This window comes from Bolinopsis microptera, chromosome 7, assembly GCF_026151205.1.
Source record: "Bolinopsis microptera isolate Bmic1 chromosome 7, MBARI_Bmic_1.0, whole genome shotgun sequence".
Lineage (NCBI taxonomy): Eukaryota > Metazoa > Ctenophora > Tentaculata > Lobata > Bolinopsidae > Bolinopsis > Bolinopsis microptera.
In genome coordinates, this window is record NC_087078.1 from 13736156 (window position 1) to 13755949 (window position 19794).

The 19794-nt window shown below is 38.5% G+C and overlaps 1 protein-coding gene across 6 annotated transcripts; it reads right to left on the minus strand.

Annotated features, from left to right (window-relative positions):
* Nucleotides 1-1624: 1624 nt before the first annotated feature.
* On the minus strand, nt 1625-14287 carry LOC134818818 (ATP-binding cassette sub-family G member 4-like). 6 transcript variants are annotated; one of them, XM_063828482.1, is made up of 20 exons: nt 14040-14287; nt 13699-13818; nt 12482-12599; nt 12222-12351; nt 11915-12022; nt 11669-11763; nt 9619-9745; nt 9231-9339; nt 8517-8555; nt 6837-6952; nt 6573-6661; nt 6238-6389; nt 5905-6051; nt 5515-5624; nt 5194-5326; nt 4875-4957; nt 4491-4686; nt 4185-4285; nt 3736-3772; nt 1625-2873 (listed from the first exon to the last, which is right to left on the minus strand). In XM_063828482.1, the coding sequence occupies exons 1-19, from the start codon at nt 14104-14106 to the stop codon at nt 3743-3745; spliced, it is 2070 nt and encodes a 689-aa protein (XP_063684552.1). In that variant the 5' UTR covers nt 14107-14287; the 3' UTR covers nt 1625-2873; nt 3736-3742. The 6 variants fall into 6 exon arrangements, with proteins under 6 accessions (XP_063684552.1, XP_063684551.1, XP_063684553.1 ...); XM_063828481.1 differs by having other exon boundaries at nt 8517-8564; XM_063828483.1 differs by lacking the exon at nt 8517-8555.
* Nucleotides 14288-19794: the final 5507 nt, after the last annotated feature.

A 19794-nucleotide genomic window follows, 5' to 3' on the forward strand; every position in this document is an offset into this window, starting at 1 on the left:
TCTTTCGTCTCTGCAGTACTGGCAGCATCATCTATGTAGCGTTTGTAGAAGTTCGATAAGTATACCGATAGGTAGTGTCGATCGGTGTAGATAGAGTTCTTCTCGAACTTGTACACTCTAATGATGGCACAGAAGGGCCCTGGCCTCAAACCCATGAACAGACCATCCTGCTGTAGCCAGAGAGTCCTGTTATACACAAAGAAAGAGTTGGTAAGGATGTGTAGTAGGATCTCATGAATGTCTGTCAGGCTGAGTCCCATCAGGTCCAAACTGTCTCGGTGCTCTGTAGCTAGCTCAATGACATCGTCTATACAGCCCTGTACGTTTATGTTAGTGTATAAAGCTGAAATATCCGCGGCAAAGAACTTTCTCCTGGCAAGCTGTTCCTGAGAGATCTGGCGGAGCATCTCTATGTGCTGGATTAATTTTTACACACACCTTGAAATAGATGTGAATAAACGGCGAGCAAAATTTCAACCCGATACCGCAAGAAATTATTTACTTATGGCGTCTCAACCACAAAATAATTTTTTCCGAAAATTGCACTCTCAACCAGGAAATGCTCGATTACAAAAATGGGAATTCTCAAAATATTTTGTTGGTGTGGAAACGGTGCGCTAGAAGGTCACTGAACTGCCTATGAGGTCATTTGGTCTGGACGGCACAAACCACTGTTTTGGTGTATGCCCCCTTAATATGTGTACCTACAATTGTCAATTAGTAGATTTATATTCTTCGTTAAGAATTACAAGATAAGCCAGTTGTTAGTCCCCTGAACTCATACACGAATTTACATCCAGTTTGGACAAAAATTGCCGTGTTATGAGCCAAAAACTATATGCCCATATTTGGAAACACAAACAAAATGTGATAGCTTCTGACCCCTAAAATAATTAAATTTCAATATTTTTGTGTGTCACAACTAAAAAGTGATCACTAACTAGCCGGTTACTCACAACCATGTCACAAGTGTGCTCAGTGACTGGTCACTAGCCAGATAATGACCACTTACTGGCTACACTACAGTGGGTATAATAGTAAATTAGGAGTAAATAGTAAAGGGGGTAAATAGTAAAGGGGTAAATAGTAAAGGGGGTAAATAGTAAAAGGGATAAATAGTAAAGGGGGTAAATAGTAAAGGGGGTAAATAGTAAAGGGGGCAAATAGTAAAGGGGTAAATAGTAAAGGGGGTAAATAGTAAAGGGGGTAAATAGTAAAGGGGGTAAATAGTAAAGGGGGTAAATAGTAAAAGGGGAAATAGTAAAGGGGGTAAATAGTAAAGGGGTAAATAGTAAAGGGGGTAAATAGTAAAGGGGGTAAATAGTATAGTGAATATAAGAGGCACGGTCATGCTTGCCAGCACTGTGATTTAGCACAAGCGCAAAACTGAAAAAACTCGCACGATAATCTCATTCCTATGAACAGCTCTCAGCAGACATGACCTAAAATGTTTTATTCCTCGGCTGTGGTCGACTACAAACAACTTCTTAATGTTGCGTTAGCCAAAACGAAGAAGAAAAAAATTCAGTTATTCCAGATCAATCGGAATCCGTGGTTCAGATATGAGATACAACGTTGCCAAAACCGATCTTAGTTGACTTAAAATAGAAATTAGACGCAAGAGTCGAATTTTGTACAAAAAATATTATCAGTATAATTTCATCACAAACCAGGAATCAAAGTTTTGTTGATAACTGATCAAATCATAATACACGTAATCTATATAGTACCCATTAAAAATCTTTTAACTGTTTAATTATAATGCCTTGCACTCTTCATATCGCCGTGTAGAATCTGATTTTTGTTTAAAAGTATATCTTATCACACCGCAGCACTTTCCCAGTAGGAAAATGTAGTGGAAACTATTAAACTGAAATGCTGATGTGACTGTGCACATTCGATAAAGTATAAAACTATTTAGTATTAAAAGTCGTCTGTCAAACCTAAATTTAATATCTAAGGGAAAATATAGGAGGTATGGTAAACGGATAATAAACAAAGCAAAAAGTATCCGCACTCGAACATAAGTCATAGCTACTCTATACTTAAGAAACAAGAGCCCTCTCGTAAGAGCACAAGTTGAGAGATAATTGAATGAGTGGCGATTTTTGCTCAAATTTATGAAACCGTAAATTGAAGTCTGAAAGTATCGCAATCGAGGCCAGAACAAGGTACATACTAATTATTAAAAAACCTGGTTAAATCTAAAATGAAAACTCGAAGATAAATACAACTTCCCCTTTCCATGTAGAAACTGCCCTTTGTTAAACATATAACATCCCAAGAAAAAACATTATCAAATTGAAAATAAAAATAAAAAATCACAAAATCTCTCATCTTGACAGGTTTATTGCTCATTCATGCGATAATATCTGATTTGTACTGTCACACTAGACGCGAGGATCACATTTGTTAACATACCTTATCAGAAGTCTTAAAGACGAACATTCAACATACTTTGACTGCTGATCTGAGTTGCTCTAATATTCTGGAAATTTCAATCTGATAAAAATCAAATTAAGTCTTTTGGTTTGATATCACAAGATTATACATGTTATAAGACGCACACAGATATTAGCGGTCGGGTTACTCGGATCACATGGAGATCATGACTGATGACTTACAAGGCTGATATTATTTTTAGTCAGGCAGGGTGTGTCCGCTTATCATTCATCTGTAAACTGTAAAAGGAGACTGTTCAAGGTAAACTTCTGGAACATTCTTGTATTGAGGCTGTGTTTGGTGTATGAAAATGTCACACTTGGTGACTAATATCATCAAACTTGGAGATTGTTGTTGTCTGTGTTGTTCATTGGACTGACGTTAAAATCTGACACAGCCTCCAGGCATCTGGGTTTGCAGTCACTCTCCTTCTGAAACAGTTGTATTTTTAGTTGGAAGTAAAAGTTAGAAGATCTACTAATTAATCGCTGAGTGAAACAAATGTTCGCGTACTATGAGAAACCGAAGCGCACTAGACACCAACTTTATAAGATACATTCACTTTAGTTCCAAGTTGGTAAAGAGAAATTCAATATTTCACATGCAAAAGATCATAGTTATTTTATTAACAGGTAGAATTCGAGTCCTGGTGCAATTTATCCAGCAATTTATTGATTCAAGCACAAGAAATTTGTTAAATGAAAATTGATCCCAATTTAACACTTGACATCAAGGTTAGTGTTATTATAATTTTGAAGAATATAATTATCTAATTATTTAATGGATTACAATAATTATACAAATAAAAGTTACCACAACTTTGTCCGTCATATATTGTGATTTGTGGACAATTATAAGAATCAGATTCAAAGTTTTCCGTGAGCCTTGTACAGATAGATTTACATGATTCATAACATACTTAGAACAAGATGTAGTTTAAGATAATATTCTGTTATTTGATACAAATATGGAATTTAATGATATCATGACATGGTAACGTCCTAAATCGTGCCAAAGTTTTGCGGAGTGAAAAAGTAAATTTTTTATTCGTTTCACAATTCACAGTCGAAAGCCAAGTTAGCTTCCAACCAAAAATATGAAACTACCACTGAATACTTCGCAAACATTCAGAACTTGGTCGGATATACTCCGTAAACATTCAAAATTTGGTCGGATATACTCCGCAAACATTCGGAACTTTGGTTAAATTTAGCAGGTTACAGGTGGCAGAACAAAGATCACATAACAAAGATGACATGACAAAGCCGCATCACTGACAGGGCCCCAATATACCTTCTCTCTAAAGATAGAACTCTCCTTCAGGTTCCCCCTAATGGATTAGTTAATAGCTATAGTACTGTTTTGATTACTGCATTATTCATTAAATATATAGATGATAACATGAAAAATATAAATAATAACATGAAATGTCGTATTTTTGCAAAAATAAAGCTATATATTAAGTATCATAAGGTACTTCAGGCGATTTAAATCGTGTCATTCCGATCGCTAGAGATTTCAGGGCTAGTATCATATTATTGGACTGATCAACAGAAATGAGGGATTAGAAAACCAACCACCATAATATTTGATATTATCAGTCATATATTAGGACGCAGTGAAAATATTTTATCAGGGTTGATAGAACTAATATAACGTTTAATTAAAATATAGCGTTATCAAAAGTTTCAGTCGTTTTCCAGATAGAGAATATAATAATTGTATAGAGAGTTGAATCTTACCACTGTTAAAGGTTTATATGGTTTACATGTGATGCAGCTCCGCAAGCAATTTAATATACCCTCTTTAGCTCCCAGGGGTGCTGGTGGTTCTGGTAAGGATGCTGAAACACAAGGATATGTTTTATTAGGGGACAATTTCAACACGATGAAGTGTTCAATCTAGCTTAAGTTAACGATTTGGGAAGTATTTCACCACAAAGAATCCCTGTCTTGGTAGTAAATGAAAGAAATTAGTGGAAGCACCTCCTAGACTTGTATCTAATAAAAACTGGAGATTAAAATAAACATTAATAGTTAATAACTTACAAGCTAGAGGGGGTTGGGTAACACAGATAGTAGCTGATTTGTTGAAATGTTGACGGGGCAGCTCTGAGTCGAACCACCGTCCTCTGGCTGCTATAGATACGAACGCTGCAGCGTGTAAAAACGCCAGGTGAGCAAATAGGTACGCGAAATTACTCTTTTTGAATTCTTCGCCCTCAAATCCGTACATATAAAGTAACTGAAATAGGAAATTAAAATTATTCAGTATTCATATAATGTTATAATTATGTTGGGCACTACTTTTTTGTTGTTGAGATACAGACATCTAAAGTATTTCCTTTAGGAAGTGTCAGGATCACACTGACAATTTCTAAAGTTTCGATTGAAAATAAATTGTTAGAAATTATTTCCTTGTGTTCGACTTACGCTAGGAGGGTATTTAGAGCAGTTTACAGGAGGGACCGGGCAGGACAGCGGGTCCAAAGAGTTGTATATGTTCACTACAAAACCTGAGGATATTGGTTTGTACAACATTGATATCCCAAATTCAGTGTTCAATACGATGTATGTTATGTTAGTATCGATTTTACGAAGAGCAATGATTCATATGAAATATATAAACATTACTCGCCGCGATTTAAAAAGATCAAAACTATGGCTCCAGTACCAAAATAAAGAAAACGCCAGCTTTTAACGAACAGCACAAACTAACAAAATAAAATAAAAACCAGGAAAATTAACCTACTTTTAAATAGCATGTGGAAGGGGGAAAGTATAGCGGCCCACTTTACCATTGTTGGCATGTATTTAACTCGGAATATATATCCCATTATAATAGTGTTAACTGTTATATAAACACCCGCTACAGTCTGCTGAATCTGAAATATTTAACAATTAAATAATAATTAGATAATGTGTTGGATAATCATTAGTTAATTTTTAGAAATGAATAGATTTTTAAAAATATGTTAATTATTTAATTATCTATTATGAAATTCGGTGACATCCTCATCTTGAACTTGATTGAATTATTAGTTAGAACTTAATTTATCCAATTAGCACAAACCTCAAACTTCTGGCTAACAGCCATAATAACAACTCCGAATACGTGGCCCATACAAGCCGTCACCACACACAGGGCTATGTGTACAAAGTATACCAGATTAGCCGGGTTACCTGAGGATTATTGGTTAATTAATAATTAACTTATTAGTTAATAGTTTAATTAATCTAATAGAATTTTTCAAATGTCGGTTTTAGTATTCATCATGATTTTTACTTGTTGCGTCAGCAACTTGAGCGTCAACACTCAAATCTATTATGTAGTTATGTAAATATAGTTGCCACCCTCCCAACAATCCCCCCCCCCCCCCCCCCCCCCATGTTATTAGTTATTACAATCCAGACAGGGACCGCTATGAATAAACTAGCAAAAAAACAACCTCTTGGCTCTTACCAGCCATGAAGTACGTAATACTGGCGAAGGGAACCGACATGATGATCTCAACCGGTAACTCCGCAAGCATTTTAGCGAGGTAGAAAGAGAAGGAGGAGTACCAACGGTTAAACCGCTCCCGCTGGTAAATACACATGTAACGCGAAGCTGAAACACAAGGATTTTATCGGGGCGGAAATTAAAGTCAAGAATATATTTTATCAGTGAAAAATTGAGGGATTTTTGATCACTTTAAGGTTTAAAGGTAATAAACATATTGTGATACATACGACAAATTTAGATAATCGAAATAATGAATCTGTTGATTGGTTATTATAACTGATTAAATCTTACTTCTCCGAGCAGAAGCCACCATAGACCCGAGGAAGAGGAATATGATAGAGAAGAAGATGTACCCAGCGTTCTCCCTTGCTGTAAAACCAGTCAGTCCTACTTCAAAACATATCCCTCCCATCAAAACCCCCAAAAACGTGTAATAAATTAACCTGCAATGTTGAAGTTATAACCTCGTGCTCTTCAAAACATGTGTTAAAATCACAGCTGGAAAAAGAGAAAGAGATGATAGGTAAAATGTAAGCGAGCATACTGAATAGTCAACAGATAAGGAATAATAAAGGAATAATAAAGGAAGCTTCAATTGGGGATAAGGTACCATTAGTACTACTGACCTAAAAGCGACTGCCCGGACTTGCCGAGCGAGGGCTATGCTGTATCTGCTACACATACTGAACCCTTGCATCGTGTGTCGTAAACAACTCTGAAAACGATTATCACATGTCATTGGAAAGATTCTAAATTCTAAAACAATAAATATTAAGTTAATAATATAAGTTTCCAGAACACCCTTTAAGAATTCTGAGAGAGTTACCATGGAAACGGTGGTAACTGGTAAATATAAAGAGAAGCCTCCCCCTCCCCCTACTATTACTCACCACAGGCTCTATCTCGTAAGGAACGTGGTTCTCAGGCCCTGTGATTGGTCTCCTGCATCTGGTCTCATTGGTCTCAACTTGTTGCTGTGTGTCGTTCATGGCACAGTGCGACAATACTGGTGTGGACATGTGTTATTGTAAAGGAAAATCAGGGGCATCTCAAAATACCAAGGAGGGGTTTACAATTGAACTGGGGAGAGTATAATTACATTTTCTCTAAAATCAGATTTGTACTCGTTGATAGAATGTAATTGAGCGCCGCAGTAGTATAAAAAGAGAATGATAAGATCCAGTAAGGAATAGATGAGAGTATAAAACATGCACATTTACCCAATACCCAGAAAAAGTTCACTAAAGGGAATGTCTAGTTTGAAGAGAGCATTTGGAAAGACATGCAATGTGCACGATGCACAATGAAACATTAATTATGCACAATGCTACGTAGAAAATGCAATATGCACAATGGAATATGCACAATGCAATATGCAATATGGATTATGCAATATACATTATGCATTATGCATTGTGCACAATGCAATATGCACGATGAAAAATGCTTGAGTACATTAAATTGGATAATCTTTAATAGTAGTATCTTCTTTTCTTCACTGTATAGTAGCACAGGTTTAGCATCTAAGAAACACCACTATTGAGAATTTTCAAGGTGTCTCCAAATTCCCAGTTCTTACCAAACATAATATGACATTTTGTAGAAGTTTATATGAGGAATTCAAAAGTATTGTTAAGAGAAATCCATGCTATGAGGCAATGTTTTGCAGTTTGTAAAAAACAACACGTTCATGAATGTACATCCAATAAGGTAAAATATCAAGTCGAGATGTACTGATATGATATATGATTTCTATGCTGACTACTATATCACTGGTATTATACAATGCAAGATCACAGTAGTGTGGTGTACTACAAGACGGCAGATGCAGAAGAGGAAGATAACAAAACGTTGTTACTGGCAACTACTAACCATGGCAACTAATAGGTGGTAACCATGGCAACTTAAAGGTGATAACCATGGCAACTAATAGGTGGTAACCATGGCAACTAATAGGTGGTAACCATGGCAACTAATAGGTGGTAACCATGGCAACTAATAGGTGGTAACCATGGCAACTAATAGGTGGTAACCATGGCAACTAATAGGTGGTAACCATGGCAACTAATAGGTGGTAACCATGGCAACTAATAGTTGGTAACCATGGCAACTAATAGGTGATAACCATGGCAACTAATAGTTGGTAACCATGGCAACTAATAGGTGGTAACCATGACAACTAATAGTTGGTAACCATGGCAACTAATAGGTGGTAACCATGGCAACTAATAGTTGGTAACCATGGCAACTAATAGGTGGTAACCATGGCAACTAATAGGTGGTAACCATGGCAACTAGTAGGTGGTAACCATGGGGAGGTTGAGGTATCAAAACGAAACCGAGTTAAGTACTTCAATGTATTTGTTGCTTTTTAAGAAGTATAAAAGACATTGCGAGATTATTGCACTCCTGTTTGATGCGCTTTCTAAAGAATTTACACCATCCCCATGGTTACAATCATCTGAAAGCTTGCAGATCTCACAGATCACTTAGAAGCTGATCATGGTTGCCAGTATCAACGCAGTATTATCTTAACAACATCAACAAAGAAGATTCACAGATCCAGTTACCTGTTGGTCGAAAAATATCTAACGCGATACAAACGGGGCCTGGAAAACCTGGGGGTTTTCAGGAAACTCTCTTATTTCACAAAATAATATATATTTCTATTGTAACGGCAGAAATAATTTGTTGATTTATTGATTTATATCATCCATATAACGGGTGTATAAACGGTGAATTAATAAAACAATTATTCTGACACAATTTTCAAAGAAAAACGGGTCATATATCCAATGAATTGATTAAACGAGTATTTCGGAGGTCAAAAGGATCGTTCACATATCACGTAAGTTGGAGAGGGTTTGCAAAAGCATCGAATGCTTACTATGCGCTTACTATACGCAATACGCCAGGGTCATACACATGACACACACATGACTCAATGAGGGGAGGGGGTCTGAAAAACTTAAAATATGGCTAACTTGATAATATGTGAACGGTCCCTAACTAACAATAACCTGATTACAACATCCTACATCCTACATTGCATCCTACATCCTACATGCCAATCCTCAACACGGGGAACATTTTTAACAAACTACAAAAAACAAGCAACTACAACCATGCTACATGGTGTTGCTTTCAGGGCAACAAATGTAATGAAAACAGCTTCGTTACTAAAAGAGCTGAATTGGTTGATATTTGATAGTTATAATCAAGAGTAATAATTATTGTTAATTAAGAATAATTACCAGGTTATTATCATGTAACAAATTATTTACCTATCTGAATATCAGGAAAGGTAGGATCGTCTGATGCGTCTTTAAAAAACTTGTTAAGTTCACCAGGTAACCCACTGTACACAACCTGTCCTTCAGCTAACACGTACAACTGAGGTGTTACTAAGGTTACTAGGGTTACTAGAGTTAGTAGGGTTACTATGGTTACTAGGGTTACTAGGGTTACTATGGTTACTAGGGTTACTAGGGTTACTAGGGTTACTATGGTTACTATGGTTACTAGGGTTACTAGGGTTACAGTGTTACGTTGAACTAGTAAGTGGTAGTATAACCATGGTGACAGTGGTTAGTGAGTGATTAGCAACTGATTAACGTCACCATGTAGAGATAGTTACCATGATAAAAGAGTAACATCCTAACTCTGACTCACTTGATCAACGAACTGAAGGGAGGCAGTGCTCGCACCAGACTTTAGGCACATTACAACTGCTATCTTCTCCTGAGCCAGTATCTTTACCCGTGTCATGTAGAACATCTGATGCTGGATACTCAGGTCACTGAACATTATCAGTCGTTAAATTAATAATTATTAAATTGAAAGAATAGTTGGTTCTTTTGCGATAGTCAAAACGCGACAACTAGCGCTGGATGGCGACAACTAGCGCTATCCAGCGCTAGTTGTCGCCATCCAGCGCTAGTTGTCGCTATCCAGCGCTGGATAACGCTGGCCAGCGCAAAATATATATCTTCGATAATTGTCGCTATCCAGCGCTAGTTGTCGCCATCCAGCGCTAGTTGTCGCCATCCAGCGCTAGTTGTCGCTATCCAGCGCTAGTTGTCGCTGGCTATGCGACACTGTCGCACGCGATAGTTTGCGATGGCCAGCGCAACTGGCCATCGCAGAAAACAGTTCGATAACTAGCGCTGGATAGCGACAACTAGCGCTGGATAGCGACAACTAGCGCTGGCCAGCGCTAAGCGATAGCCAGCGCTGGCCAGCGCTGGCCATCGATATCCAGCGCAAAATTTTTGCGCTATTACTCGTCAGCTAGCGCTGGCCAGCGCTAGCCAGCGCTAGTTGTCGCTATCCAGCGCTAGCCAGCGCTGGCCAGCGCTAGTTGTCGCTATCCAGCGCTAGCCAGCGCTGGCCAGCGCTAGTTTTCGCTATCCAGCGCTAGCCAGCGCTAGCCAGCGCTAGCCAGCGCTAGCCAGCGCAATGTATCAAAATCATATACTTGCGATATTACTCGGATGATGATTAATCACTTTACACTCGACTGTCACGTGACTTTTTTAACCCATTCTCTGACTCTAGCTGGTTCTGAACGACTTTTCGAAACCCTGACCCTCTAATCTGATCCCAACCCTAACCCTAACCCTAACCCAATCCTTAACAAAAACATATGCTGAAACCCTAACAATAACGAGAAATTAGACTAACTTCCTTATACGGTCATATCACGTGATCGATACATGTACAGTTTTTCGCCAATATCTCGTCAGGAGAGCATTTTAACACTATTATATGTCATGGGCCCATGGGGTTTGATTCGGAATTAGCGTCCGAAAATACATCGATTGAAGTTGGTTACAACCATCGGGGGCCCTTTTAGAACAATCTCGAAGAACTACTGTAGAGTGATTTAGCACGCTCGATATTAGTATTACTTGTCAGCCAGCGCTGGCCAGCGCAATATAGTTGCGATATTACTCGTCAGCTAGCGCTGGCTAGCGCTGGTTAGCGCTGGTTAGCGCTGGCTAGCGCTAGCTGACGAGTAATAGCGCAAAAATTTTGCGCTGGATATCGATGGCCAGCGCTGGCTATCGCTTAGCGCTGGCCAGCGCTAGTTGTCGCTATCCAGCGCTATTTGTCGCGACATTTATCGAACATTTATCGAAAATTTATCAAAAATTGATATTTTGCGCTGGTTAGCGCTGGATAGCGCTGGCCAGCGCTGGCTAGCGCTGGATAGCGACAACTAGCGCTGGCCAGCGCTAGTTGTCGCCATCCAGCGCTAGTTGTCGCTATCCAGCGCTGGCCAGCGCTAGTTATCGAACTGTTTTCTGCGATGGCCAGTTGCGCTGGCCATCGCTAACTATCGCGTGCGACAGTGTCGCATAGCCAGCGACAACTAGCGCTGGATAGCGACAACTAGCGCTGGATGGCGACAACTAGCGCTGGATGGCGACAACTAGCGCTGGATAGCGACAATTATCGAAGATATATATTTTGCGCTGGCCAGCGTTATCCAGCGCTGGATAGCGACAACTAGCGCTGGATGGCGACAACTAGCGCTGGATAGCGCTAGTTGTCGCCATCCAGCGCTAGTTGTCGCGTTTTGACTATCGCAAAAGAACCGAATAGTTAATCATTAGTTAAATTAATAATTACTAGATTGAAGGAATAGTTTCATCTTAACGGTACCTTAAATCATCAATTTCAGACAAAGACTTATTCAGAAAACAGTTAATTAGCTGACCTGAGAGGGTCCTGAATGAATATAAATCGTGGACTCCTCAGATATTCTGCTGCAAGACATAATATTTTCTGCTCTACCAACGTCAAGTCATAAACCTGATCAATACAGCGGGGGTTACCATGGTGATAATTCCGCTAAAATATCTGTACATTTTTACCATTCTAGAATAAATGTAAAGACGCCCCTGATCCACATCCAAAAAATTCAGGTTACTTTTCTACTCAACCTAATAATCTGGGAACATACCTTCCTATGTATAATGTCTGAGGTGAGTAGAAGGTCCAGTATCTTAAGAATAGCTTTGTTCCTCTCGTGGTCTGTATATTCAGATGGACAGCAGGCTATCGCTGAACACTGAAATAACAGCGTTACTATGGTTACGTGTGAGTTACCATGGTTACGTGTGAGTTCCAGTATCTAGTTTTTCACACGGAGATAACAGAACTGATAATACAGCAGAGAGAATCTTGAGTGGTTACCACTCAATGTAACATTTAACACCGTTACTATAGTACCAGTTACGTTATCACAGTAACAGCATTAACAATGTTACCTGTAAGGTCTCCTTGACAGTAAGATTACTGATGATACAGTGGTGAGGAATGTAGGAGGATATTGATTTGAACTGGGTTGTTGTTCTATCCACGTTACCCACTTTTATACGCCCCTTGCTGTTCTTTACTCTGAGGTTATGTTAGTGTTAACGAGAGGTTAACGACCGGGTAACGACCGGTTAACGACCACTTAATAGCAAATCGGCATAACTAAAAGTCATAGTCAATTGACCATAAGGAAAGCGTTTGTTTTCATCACCTGATTCCAGCTAGTATTTTGAGAAGAGTAGATCTGCCCGAACCAGAGGGTCCCAGAATGGCTGTCACCTGACCACCGTAGAATTCACCGTAACATTTGTTCAGTTTAATACCTCGCGCTGAGTGGGTACAAATATCATCATTTTTATTATCTTTGTTCAATTTTGTTTGTAATACAGTGAGATCGGAGTTGAATTTTGTAATTTGAGTCTGAAGAGTGAAGAGTAAGGGGGAATTTGTTGGTTAGTAGGTTTCCCCGTTATCTCGGCACAATTCCACCCTCATAATTCAACACCAGTGTCAAATTACTGGCTACTGCCACGATCCACAACACACCAAAACTTAAATCGTGATGAAATCTGTTTTTAATTACATTACAGTTCAGCCTTTTTCATATCGTTCTCAGATTACTTAAAGAACTGTAGTTGTTGCTGAAAAGGATAACATGAAAATATGGTGTGTGTATGTGTGTGTGTGTGTGTGTGTGTGTGTGTGTGTGTGTGTGTGTGTGTGTGTGTGTGTGTGTGTGTGTGTGTGTGTGTGTGTGTGTGTGTGTGTGTGTGTGTGTGTGTGTGTGTGTGTGTGTGTGTGTGTGTGTGTGTGTGTGTGTGTGTGTGTGTGTGTGTGTGTGTGTGTGTGTGTGTGTGTGTGTGTGTGTGTGTGTGTGTGTGTGTGTGTGTGTGTGTGTGTGTGTGTGTGTGTGTGTGTGTGTGTGTGTGTGTGTGTGTGTGTGTGTGTGTGTGTGTGTGTGTGTGTGTGTGTGTGTGTGTGTGTGTGTGTGTGTGTGTGTGTGTGTGTGTGTGTGTGTGTGTGTGTGTGTGTGTGTGTGTGTGTGTGTGTGTGTGTGTGTGTGTGTGTGTGTGTGTGTGTGTGTGTGTGTGTGTGTGTGTGTGTGTGTGTGTGTGTGTGTGTGTGTGTGTGTGTGTGTGTGTGTGTGGGTGTGTGTGTGTGTGGGTGTGTGTGTGTGTGTGGGTGTGTGTGTGTGTGTGTGTGGGAGTGTGTGTGTGTGTGTGTGGGGTGTGTGGGTGTGTGGGGTGTGTGGGTGTGTGTGTGTGTGTACGGAAATTGAACTGAATCACAACTCACAAGTGTTTCCCATATCTTAAGCATAACATTACGAAAAGAACTGATCAGAGGTTGCAGTGAATGGAAATCTAGCGTTCGCCACAGGGAAAAAACGCGTGCAATTCTTGATTAATCTGAAAGAATAAAACTCACGGTTAGCACAAGAAAGCCAGTCAAACCGGAGACAGTTATCAGGATAGAGTTTCTGCTCCACTATCTTCTCGCTGGTAACACTACAACCCTTATCTTTTCTCTCAGAGTCACTATCGTACCCTGGACCAGATTAGTGGTAATACAATTCACAGTAGTGAGTAATAATAGTGTAATAGAGTAATAACGAACTACTGACTACATTGTGAGCTGTATTAATGGTTTCTTATATAATCGCTGAAATCATCGGTAGATCAAATGGCCGGTCGAAAATGCTGATAAAGAAGTACAATCAATATTCAATAATGACAATTATAGTAACGTTGTCATGGTGACAAAGTTACCTGGGTCGATGTAGTCTGACATTTGATCATCAGGTGTTATCTCATCTCCTCCATTGACCTGCACCATGCTACCTCGCAGCAACTTCAGTAGTGCTTATAAATTTAATTCCTCGTCTCCGTGCGTTAAACTCAGAGGGACTTTTCTTCTCAGTTTAACGAGTGAGTTGAAGGGTTCCTCGTACTCCTTTATAATATGGGAAGCTTCACAGGAACAGATGTCGGCATATTTTACATCTTGTTCTTCAGCTAGAGATACAAATTGTGGTAAACGGGAATGTTTATCATATCGAGAGCAACAGCTCAACAGATTAAAGATCTTATCATTCTCACGAAAGTACAATATGGGAGAGGAAGTGCGTATGCTAATAGAAATTGGTTCTGAAGTGTTTTCAAAACTTCCTTTGACCAAACCTTCCCAAACTTCATCACCAAAAGAGATGTCACGATAAATAACTTTGCAAAAAATACAGACATCGTAAATTGTATTACAAGTGAACGAATGCATAATTCAAATGAAACCCAAGACAGGCGGAGACATTGAAATGTGAGAGATAAGGAAACATGCAATATTGGGTCATGTCATGTCCCGGAATGCACCAAAGAACCTGTCAAGAAAAACAACACGGGACTACTCTAAAGCAACCTCAACAAGAACCACTCAACTGATGTACCACAAACGTTTAGAAGATAAAAATAATTCAAACTTTTCCTACAGTTTTACACTTTTCATTTAAAATATAGACTAAAATCATGATTGCAGGTTAAGGTTGACGAGTAATGATTACAGTGAAACTGAATAGAACAACTTGTGAAATGTAAAACCTCTAGAATAGAAGACCTGAAAACACAACTCAATACAGGGGGAACTCGGTAAAAGTCAGAAAAATGTAAATGATTTTAGTAAAAACACATCGCCTTCAGAATTGAAGATCTGGTAATGCCTTATGAAATGAAATGAAATAAAATGAAATGAGATATTTATATCCCGCTCATATGATTAACCAACAACACAAGGAAGGTGGTTAACCATGTCAGAGCGGCTGACTGTGAGTGATGTGAGCAAATGTGTAAAAATGAACAAGAGTATAATATAAGACCAAGACAAAATTAAAACATCTTTTATTTTAAACCACACTAATCTAAAAAGAAGCAGAGACCATACAATACATGTAGGTATAATAAAGGTACTACTACAACCATGATGGAACGTACTAAACGAGAAAAGAAAACAAATGAATGAGAACAAAGCACTAAGCAGAGGATCAAATGTCAGTTTAGTGTTAAATGTTAACAGTAACACCCGAGCTGCTGTAAAACAAGCCGTTTTAAAACAGTGTCCTGTAACAAATTACTGCAAGGATAAAGTGACACGGTGAACCGTGAAAGAGGCTGCAGTAGAGAGGGTGTAGTAGAGAGGGTGTGGTTATTAAGTGGTTTAGCTGTCGTTTTAAATCAGAGATAAGAAATTTAGTGGGACACTGATAAGACCTTTTATGGGTCCGCAACTTGTATTTTATACAGAGGTATCTAATTTTTGTACAAGATAAGAAATCCGACCAGACTTGAGAAATACTGGATAGGTTATAGGTTTATAATTTGATTTGGAGCTGTAAAATGTTGGAATGTTCTTCCTAAAACACGAACATTTTTTAACATTCTTTACTTGATACCTAGGACATATCTCCCGAGTACACAACGAAGCTCAGTGTATCAGTATTCCCCACCCAGAGGTGCAGTTATAAACTAATGACGATCAATACAAAAGGCAACAGAATCTTCAATCTACTTGAGTGAGGTGATGGCTTGAATATAGCTGAATATAGCTGAAAATAGCTGAAAATAGCTGCGTGTGCGTGATGAGAGAAGTTAAAACAACTATTTAACAAGCATGCAGTGCACCCTCACTGAGCACGGTGTATTATGTGTTTAACTTGGACGGTAAGTGGGACTGTAACTGCCAAATTATGCTAATCGGAGAAGGACTGCCTTTATTTTGTCCATTGTTAATGGACTAACCCGGGGCGCGCTACTTCGTAGCACTTGCCTCGGGCTAATATTTCGAGAAGAAAGCGGCGCGCGCTACTTCGAACTTCGAAGAAATTTAGACGAGTATAGCATCCGTCAGCGTTTATTTGGACACGTGGGAGATGATCAGATGAGTTGATTAGTTGTTGTGACAAGCTGATCGGCTGTTTGAAGTGTCTTGTTAGAACGAATATTGATAATAGGGTGGGAGTGTACACTGTGGTAGGTGTCTAGAAGCAGGGGTGAAGGAAGATGGGGGGGGGGGGGGGGGGGGCAGGGCCTAGAAATGTAGTTTACTAAAGAAGGAGTGTGCTTCACAAAAGAAGGGAGTTGATAAACAAAGAGAGTAACTGAAGGTAGTTACTAACGTCTAACCATGTTACTTAACAAGTTACCTAACAAGCTATTTACCAAATTAAAAAAAATAATTACTACACAAAGTTACTTAACAGTAAATAAATTACTAAACAAATTGACAAGATCAGATGCAATATCTAATAATCTATCGTCTCTGAAAAAATTAGACGTCCAGAGAAAACAATATATATGTGTTTTAATATTGAATGGGCGTGGTCTAAAATATTCGAATATTAAAATTTTGGCCTAACTAATATGATAAAATTAGAAATTTGCATACCATTAAACAACGTACAGCAGAAAATACATGAACCTGAATATAAAAAGAAGAAAATACATGTGTAAGTAAGCAGAAGTGAGCAGACAAGTTTCATCTAGAAGTGGAACAATTCTTTACATTTTGAAGCCAGAGTGTGGACTGGTGCTGTTTAAAAGATTCCACATGATACTCAATAAATGTATTTAATAGTAGTGGTAAAAATAGATTAAATACATTAAGAACATGCTGAAAAAATCACAGGGGGAATAAAGTACTCCAAAATAAGAGAAGCGTTACAAAATCCGTCTTATAGGTCAACTAACACAGCGTAACAAGCAGCGACTAGAACTACACTGAAATTACACTAGTAGTACGATTGCGGGGCGCCATCGTGATCAGTTCTTTTCAAACAAATCCTGGCAGAGTTCCATTTTACAACGAAACACTTTGAAGCACAGTGATCTCTATTCATTTACCAGTTAAATACACTTAAATGAAACTGTGAGATTCTCCCTCGAGGTAACAACATTTCCCCTTGAGGTTATACAATTAGGGGTGATGGTTAATTTGGTTATTTACTTGAAACATGGTGGGGAAGTGGCTGAAGTTTACTGTTGAAGCAGTTCTTGACCAATCAGCTTGCAGCAACGACCCATCATATTACTATGAATCCATTAACCCGTGACCGGGGAACAAATGATCAACAATGGAGGCTCAACAAGAAACACCAGTACCTACATATTGACAAGGACCAGTGAATTGATTAACTCTTCTAATGAACAACACTGACTGATAAAGACCGATCAGACACCACGCCTAATAGATATTTGGAACTGTGCCAGGGACATGTCAGATATAAAGCCGCTTCTATTATGATCGTGTGGTTTCAGCATTGTACATATATTGTATTACGTAACTTATAAATTACGTACTACAATTATACAATGTAAATATAACCTAGAGGTGCTTTTATGAGTAGTGCGCGGAGAAACGAGCTCGTTCCTACACATATGTTGCTTGAACTACAGACTACATTCAATACACACACACTTGTAAATACTAAACATGCAATAAAACCAATTATATGTTAAATAAGGTGTGGTGTTGGTGGAATCCAGAAAAGAGCGGGAGTGGGCAGCCAGTGTCGCTTATAACTACAGACTACAGAAATATTAGCAGCAAATTCAGAAGTTTTATAGACAATGGATTGTAATCTGTTGTTCAAGCATGATCTTATATAGTTATAAAGGATTGTGGAGATGTTATGATTAGAGGCCGAGGGCCGGTTCGGCTAAAACATCTCTAAATTGGTATGTATACCACTCTTTATCGAAAGTTTCTCGAGAAAATGAACAATTAATGAACACTACATGAGCCACATAGTTGTTGGGAAATAGCCAAATTATCGATTCTTTTCTTAGCATCGAATAGCACCATAGATCAGGGGTTAATTGCAGAGGTCGCAGAAAAGTAATGCTCATTAGAAGCCAGGTTACTCAACAAAACAGCTACTACAAATAATAAGTGTTGCACATGTCACGAGTCTAATATCGAATGAGATACAAGGATGAGTAATATAAGGTCATCATCAACAGTGCTCTAAGCAGCAACAAATTAATACAATAGGAAGAGAAATTGAACCCCAACTCTGAGAATATCACTTATTAAAGTGTTATTTAGGTTCATTTATCGTCACGAGAGTTCTGACTATAATATGACAAGGTTCTATGATCTGCTATATGTTGGTCTGTGTAATTAGTCCGATGAGGAGTATAGGTAGGTACACACTACACACTACACACTACACACTACACACTACACACTACACCCTACACGCTACACGCTACACGCTACACGCTACACACTACACGCTACACACTACACACTACACACTACACACTACACACTACACACTACACACTACACACTACACACTACACACTACACACTACACACTACACACTACACACTACACACTACACACTACACACTACACACTACACACTACACACTACACACTACACACTACACACTTCAGGTTATAGTTGGGCTATGAGTTCAAATATTCGGAGACAGTGTATATTTGTATATTTGTGCGTATTTCTAACGTGTTTTGGCACTGAATGTTGAAAATAGTATGTTATTCTACGGACCGTCGGCTATTATACACACGTAAAACTTCCAAGGCGACTGAACTAGCGACTGAACCGTATAAAACCTACACAAATAACGGTCACGCGACAACAGCTCATGGCTTATACTCCTATAATAGTCTGCAAACTGTTCGCAATTACTTTAATTGATAAACTATATCTGCAGGTAGAGGAGTCAAGAGTCACAGATTTATATAAGTGATGTTAAGTTTTAAGGAGAAAATAGGAACAAAAAACTGAAGTTACATATTCAACATATTGTTGCATAATAACGGGCTTTTTAAAGTGATTTCGAGAAAATAAATAAAATTTAATGATAAATGAGATTAATTTCGAAATATTGCTTTACCCTCCGTGTATGCAGTTGAACTTCTATTGGATTATATATCATAATAGTCACACGTAAAAACCTTAAAGTAGTATATCGTAAAATTAATAATGTAAAGAATATTAATATGTCACTCAGAACAATTTGATATTAAAAGAAGCAGTCGGAGTTTCAGAAAACCAACGGCTATTTACAGTTTCGCTAATTAAGTTTGGCTAGTTTCGCTAGTTAAGGGTGGTCATTTCAGTTGATGGCCCTGCTGCAGCGCAGCTAAAACAGCAAATAAGTAAGTAAGTAAGTAACCTGTTTGTACACTGTACAGTTTAGTAAACTTTATTTTATTGTTTAACAAACATGATTTAAGAGTTAAGTAAACTTGATTCTATACAGTAGTTTCATTAACTTGATTTTATGGAGGTAATTAGTGCGAAACTGTGAGCAGAGACACTCTAGAATGATAGGAAAATTAAAACTTTCAAAGTGTGAACAAACTAACGATATAATAGTCCGTCAACAAAAACTAAAAAGCATATCTCAACAGCCAGTTAGTTTAATTGCTCAGCTGAATAACAGTGACTGCAGAACTGCAGACCACGGTGGTCTGCAGTTCTGCAGTTCTGCAGCCTGAGACCA

Coding starts and splice junctions, on each gene's coding strand:
- LOC134818818 (XM_063828478.1), bottom strand. CDS start 14,106: ATGGTGCAGGTCAATGGAGGAGATGAGATAACACCTGATGATCAAATG. Junction 12,352..12,481: donor AAAATACTAGCTGGAATCAG/GTGATGAAAACA, acceptor ACATAACCTCAG/AGTAAAGAACAGCAAGGGGC. Junction 9,746..11,668: donor TTCATTCAGGACCCTCTCAG/GTCAGCTAATTA, acceptor GATAATGTTCAG/TGACCTGAGTATCCAGCATC.